Genomic DNA, 5,000 nt, shown 5'->3' with positions numbered 1-5,000 from the left:
TGGTCCCGGCCCTGGTCTGGCCTCACCTCGTCTCAGACCTGTCAGCTGTAGACGGCTTAACATTCATATCAGAGCCAGCAGAGTCTTCTAATCTTGTCCCTGTGATGCTCAGTTAATTGGTTTCCACCTGCATGTTGTTGTCACTGGTGTAGTGGAAGCTGTTGAGCTGCCCGGCGAAGGCCAACCTCAGACACTGAGACCGCGCCGGGTTCAGGGCCGGCTGCAGACCCCGAGGTTTCAGAGGGCAGAGATCCACCGGGGGCTCTGAGGAGGTCGACCCTGTAATCACTAAAATAAGTTAATGATATTTTAATTAAATGCAACTTCACTAAAATTCTGGTCTGTGTCATGACATCAACACACAGTCGGGTCCAGAGGTTCAGTCCACTGCCAACTCTCACTGTCACAGAAGGTGGACCTGTGATTACCCAGGTCACAGAACACATGTCTGTGTCAGTGGGACATGTGACAGTGTCACTGTGGAACAGAGGTGTGACGTCCAGGCAGAGACACTGATCCAAGTGTTTGTGAGTCAGTTTTTCACTGTCTCTGTATTTTCAGGTTCTGGTTTTGCTGCCTGCTCTCGTTACACTGATCATTGATAACGAGAGCAGCCGCTGATTCACTGATTTTACACTCACTGTTGTTTGATGTTAGGTTTTTAACCTCTGACCTCCGGGGACAAGTGGACATCGTCTACTTGGTATTTAAGTGTTGTATCACTTCAGTGGTGAGGAGACAAATAACATGGACAACAGGAAGCAGATTAGCGTTGAACAGCAGAGGGCCAAGGGTCGAGCCTGGCGGGACCCCACGTGATCTGGGGATGATGGGATGAGAACCACTGAAGCTTGGTCAAGGTCCACTTACTAGATAGTTGTTTTGCCACATCTCATGGTCTTCATCTGCAGATACAATTTGCTCAGTTGCCATGGAGACAGGACTCATATTTATAAATGAATGAAAACTTTATTAATACGTTTAGAAAATAATGATAATAATAGATAATAATGATGGATAATAATGATGGATATTTTATATTTTATATTCATATCAGTGTCTGACTTCTTGTCAGCGTCAAGATGTTTTATGGTCCAATATTTATTCTTTCCAAACACTCACAGCAAACCTGGAGTAACAACAACACAGCAGCTTAGATAGCTCTGAATAACTCATGCAAGCTGTGGTTCTCAGACTCCTCTCAGCCTCAGGTGTGTAGGTGGGTTTCAAATGCAGCATTTGACACCAATTTGACAGAATTTTGAAGTGGCTGTAATTGATATTTTTATAATAACGACGTATGAGATGACAGTGATCGGGAGTCAGTGGTGGCGATGAGCCTGCCGCTCCCCTCGGCCTCACAGAGCTTCACAGTCAGTTTCAGCTCAGTGTTCATCTGTACAGACACAACCTTACTGCCCTGCTTCACTCTCACTGCTCTCATCCAGCTGTTTCCAGACAAACATCTGTAAACAGCCTCTGTCCTCCACCTGCTGAGCAGCAAACAGCTGACAGGCTCAGTCAGAGCAGCTGGTGGAGACCAAACACAGAGCGAACAGAGCGGGAACACTGGGCTGAGGTTGAGACACATTTAAAGACTGTGTTTCTGAAATTCCACCAACATGTCCAGTTTGCAACAGGAGGAGAAAATCCACTGCAATCAAGCTGTTGGTGCGAATGTCAGAACCTGAAATCATGAGTTGCTTCTGCTGAAAACAAGTGGACATAAAAACCACAATCAAAACTTATCTCTTATCAATACAACATGATTTAAGAACACACAGCTGCCACCCCTTTTAAAACTCCTGGAAAGCATGGGGGAAGTGAGAGCAGAGAAAACCAACATCTGACTGAGGAAAACCACAGATTAAATCCAGAGACTGAACTGAACTGAAAAGGTCTGTAACCAGGATAATGCTAAACCATGAGAGGAAGTGTCAGGGTTAAAGGAGCTGTGACTGAACAAAGAGGAAGAACCCTGGTCTGTCAGGTAACTGGGCCTGAACCACAAGTTCAACTTCACCCTGTTTGGACTGGATTTATGTCTCCAGGGGACGTGATTTTAACATCACCTGCTCAGGTCAGTGATTGTCATCCTGTCCGGAGCATATTTGGGCAATCGGCTGTCTGGTCATAATTACAGCCTCCTGTTTGTCTGTGGACTGACGGCTGCTCCTGGTATTTTAATCCCATCCTTGTATTTTAAGGTGGATCTCTGAGTTTGCTGAGTGAAATTTGACTTTTGTGATAAAATGTTTCTGCTAAACTGGAAACATAACTGTTAACACACCTTGAAGGCCTATTTGGGAACCACACATCAGAAGAGCAAGACCCTATGAAAGCTCATTAAATGGGCTATTGTAATGTTTGTAGAGCTGTGATTTTAGGCCAAACTTTACATTTTGTCAAACCGTCCCCATTAAAAGCTGCTGAATTAATTGTTAGTGGTACCAGTTTGCAGTGCACCCATAGATGTACAGACAACTATGACTGGATCAATGTGACACTGAAGAAAACGTAAAAACATGAGGATTCTGAATGGAGTTCTGCAGCCTTTTCTAAGTGGATTTCTGGAGCTTTATTCTGGATGCACATCAGAGATAATGATATCCTCAGGAAGTGGAAGTCTGAATCATATCATTATGTGTTTCATGCCTGTGTGTTTCAGGTCTGACTTAGTTACGAGGACCATTTTTGAATCTAATCCACCTCATGCAGTGTCTCTGCCTCCTCTTCATTTCTCCAGCTCCCCCTTTGGGGGGGCGTTTGGATTTTTCTTTTGGTTTTGTCAAAATAGGCCATTTAATGGGGCTCCTCGTGATAAGATAAGATCCTTTGCGGTACAATCCTCAGGTCACTGAACCCCCCAGATATCCCAGAAAGTACACAGACGTCATGACCTCTATGTTCTTGCTGCTTAGGAGTAGAGCCATAATTAAAGCTTGACGGATAAATGATTCATAGCTTTTCATGTGGCTATATTGTTTCCAGAAAGGTCCCATTAAAACATGTCGTATATTTCATGCTCACACTGAGAATACGGTTCTCACTCCTTATTTTGGGATGCCAGTGTTGATGCTGCAGCCTCATTGTTGTCGTCTTTAAGCAGAGCTCTGATGTGCGTCCATTAAACCGGCTCTGGCTGTGAGCTAAAAGCAGCCTGGCAGCGATGGTTCCTCCTGTAGAGGCAGACACTGAGAGTTTACAGAAGCCAGAACAGAGGGAAGTCCCAGGGTTCAACGGTGTGTGTGGTGTGAAGGAGCCCAACACAAACTGTAATGAGTGTTTCAAAGTGGCTTTGGAGCCGTTTTTTAACAGCAGGGACTGGTGGTATCGCAGAACTGGTCATCAGTTCAGTCCACAGTCCTCCCCCCACCCCCTCTTTTTATCTCCTCCTAAACCCAACCGGTCGAGGCAGACGGCCGCCCACCCTGAGCCCGGTTCTGTTGGAGGTTTCTTCCTGTTAAAGGGAGTTTTTCCTCCCCCCTGTCGCCAAGCGCTTGCTCGTTGTGGGAACTGTTGGGTTTTTCTCTTTAACAAAGTAAGGTCTTGACCTGACCCTGTAAAGTGCCTTGAGATAATGTATATTATGATTTGGCGCTATACAAATAAAATTGAATTGAATTGAATTATGTGAAAGTAGGTTTGTGTAGTTTGTGTAGATCTGTGTGTCTGCAGAACAACAGCATGTTCAATAAATAAAAGTAGTTAGTGGATGAACATCACATTCAGTTTGTGAAATAAAACAGCTGCTAAACTGAAACCTTTTCCAGGTGAGTGAACACATTCTTCACCACAACATATTTACTCCACAACAGCACGTTAAACTTCCTCCAGACGTGTTTCAGACTCTGTAAAAATCCTCTGCTATGATTCATATTTAGTTGAACATGTTTGCAGAGAGGATGAAGATGTTAGAGGAGGAAACATCAGAGAGACTCAGCCTCATGTTGGAGCCTCAGTCAGACCCAGACTCAGATGAGGAGTCTGTTGAGACCAGAATCAGAGACTAGCAGACGGATCAGAACCGTTAGCGTAGTTAACATCTTTTTTATGTTGTTTGTTTGACACGGTGTTAGTGGTTGTGCTAATGCTAACTCTAGCTCTCTGTACTGACAAGGTTTCCAGTGTATTTAGCCCCGCCCCCTGTCCCCACAACTTGACAGGATTGGTTCATGAGGTTCTATGACGTATGAATCCCTGACTTTGAATCTGTTTTTATGAGACTGTCATTGGTTCAAGGTGGAAACACTCAGTCATGGTGTTAAGGGGCTTTAGAAACTGAAATTGTAGATAAAATAGGAAACACAGCACCGGAAAGGTTCGTGTCCCCTTCAAAACACCCACTTTAAGAGCAGAGTAGAGAGTTTTGCACATTGAAGCTTTGTTGTAAAAACTGAGCCAAACACTGTAAAATAAACTAATACAACACTGTAGTAAAACACTGTGATGACTCTCACTCAGATGAACTTGGCCACAAACACTGATCAATCCTTATTAACAGGATAATCCCTCATTCCTGTCCGTCTCTCTCCTGCAGATGTGTGTGTGTGTGATTCGGAGCTGGGCCCCCCCGGGTGGAGGGAACCTCTGGACTGTGTCCGAGCCTCTGAACTGTGCAACCAGAACAGCCAGTGCAGCTCACGGTACCGGATTATGCGCCAGTGCCTGTCCGGCGGGGACAAGGAGCGCAGCGCCATGCTGGCCTCCAAGGAGTGCCAGGGGGCGCTGGAGGTGCTGCAGGACTCGCCGCTGTACGACTGCCGCTGCAAGAGAGGCATGAAGAAGGAGCTGCAGTGCCTGCAGAACTACTGGAGCATCCACATGGGTCTGACTGAGGGTAAGCTTCCAACTCTGAGCCGTGCCGAGTTAATTAAGCTTCTGCTGCCTGTTGATTTATCCACATGTTGAGCTGTGAGCTGGCAGATGAAACCACCTCCTGTTTTTTTTTTTTTTTTTTGTGAGAACTTCACATATAGGTCAAAGATGGTTGTGCGTCG

General features: G+C 45.4%; 1 protein-coding gene across 1 annotated transcript in view; it reads left to right on the top strand.

The window, feature by feature from the left end:
* gfra2b (GDNF family receptor alpha 2b) overlaps positions 1-5,000 on the top strand; it is a 53,737-nt gene that overhangs the window by 3,108 nt on the left and 45,629 nt on the right. The window contains exon 2 of the mRNA XM_071472170.1: positions 4,541-4,840. Within this exon, the coding sequence (XP_071328271.1) occupies positions 4,541-4,840 (300 nt within the window). The remainder of the gene's footprint in view (positions 1-4,540; positions 4,841-5,000) is intronic.

The sequence above is a fragment of the Trachinotus anak genome, unplaced genomic scaffold (assembly GCF_046630095.1).
Source record: "Trachinotus anak isolate AG129_WGS33_773 ecotype Australia unplaced genomic scaffold, CSIRO_AGI_Tana_v1 ptg000035l, whole genome shotgun sequence".
In the NCBI taxonomy this organism is placed as follows: domain Eukaryota; kingdom Metazoa; phylum Chordata; class Actinopteri; order Carangiformes; family Carangidae; genus Trachinotus; species Trachinotus anak.
This window is presented reverse-complemented; position numbering and strand designations above follow the sequence as displayed.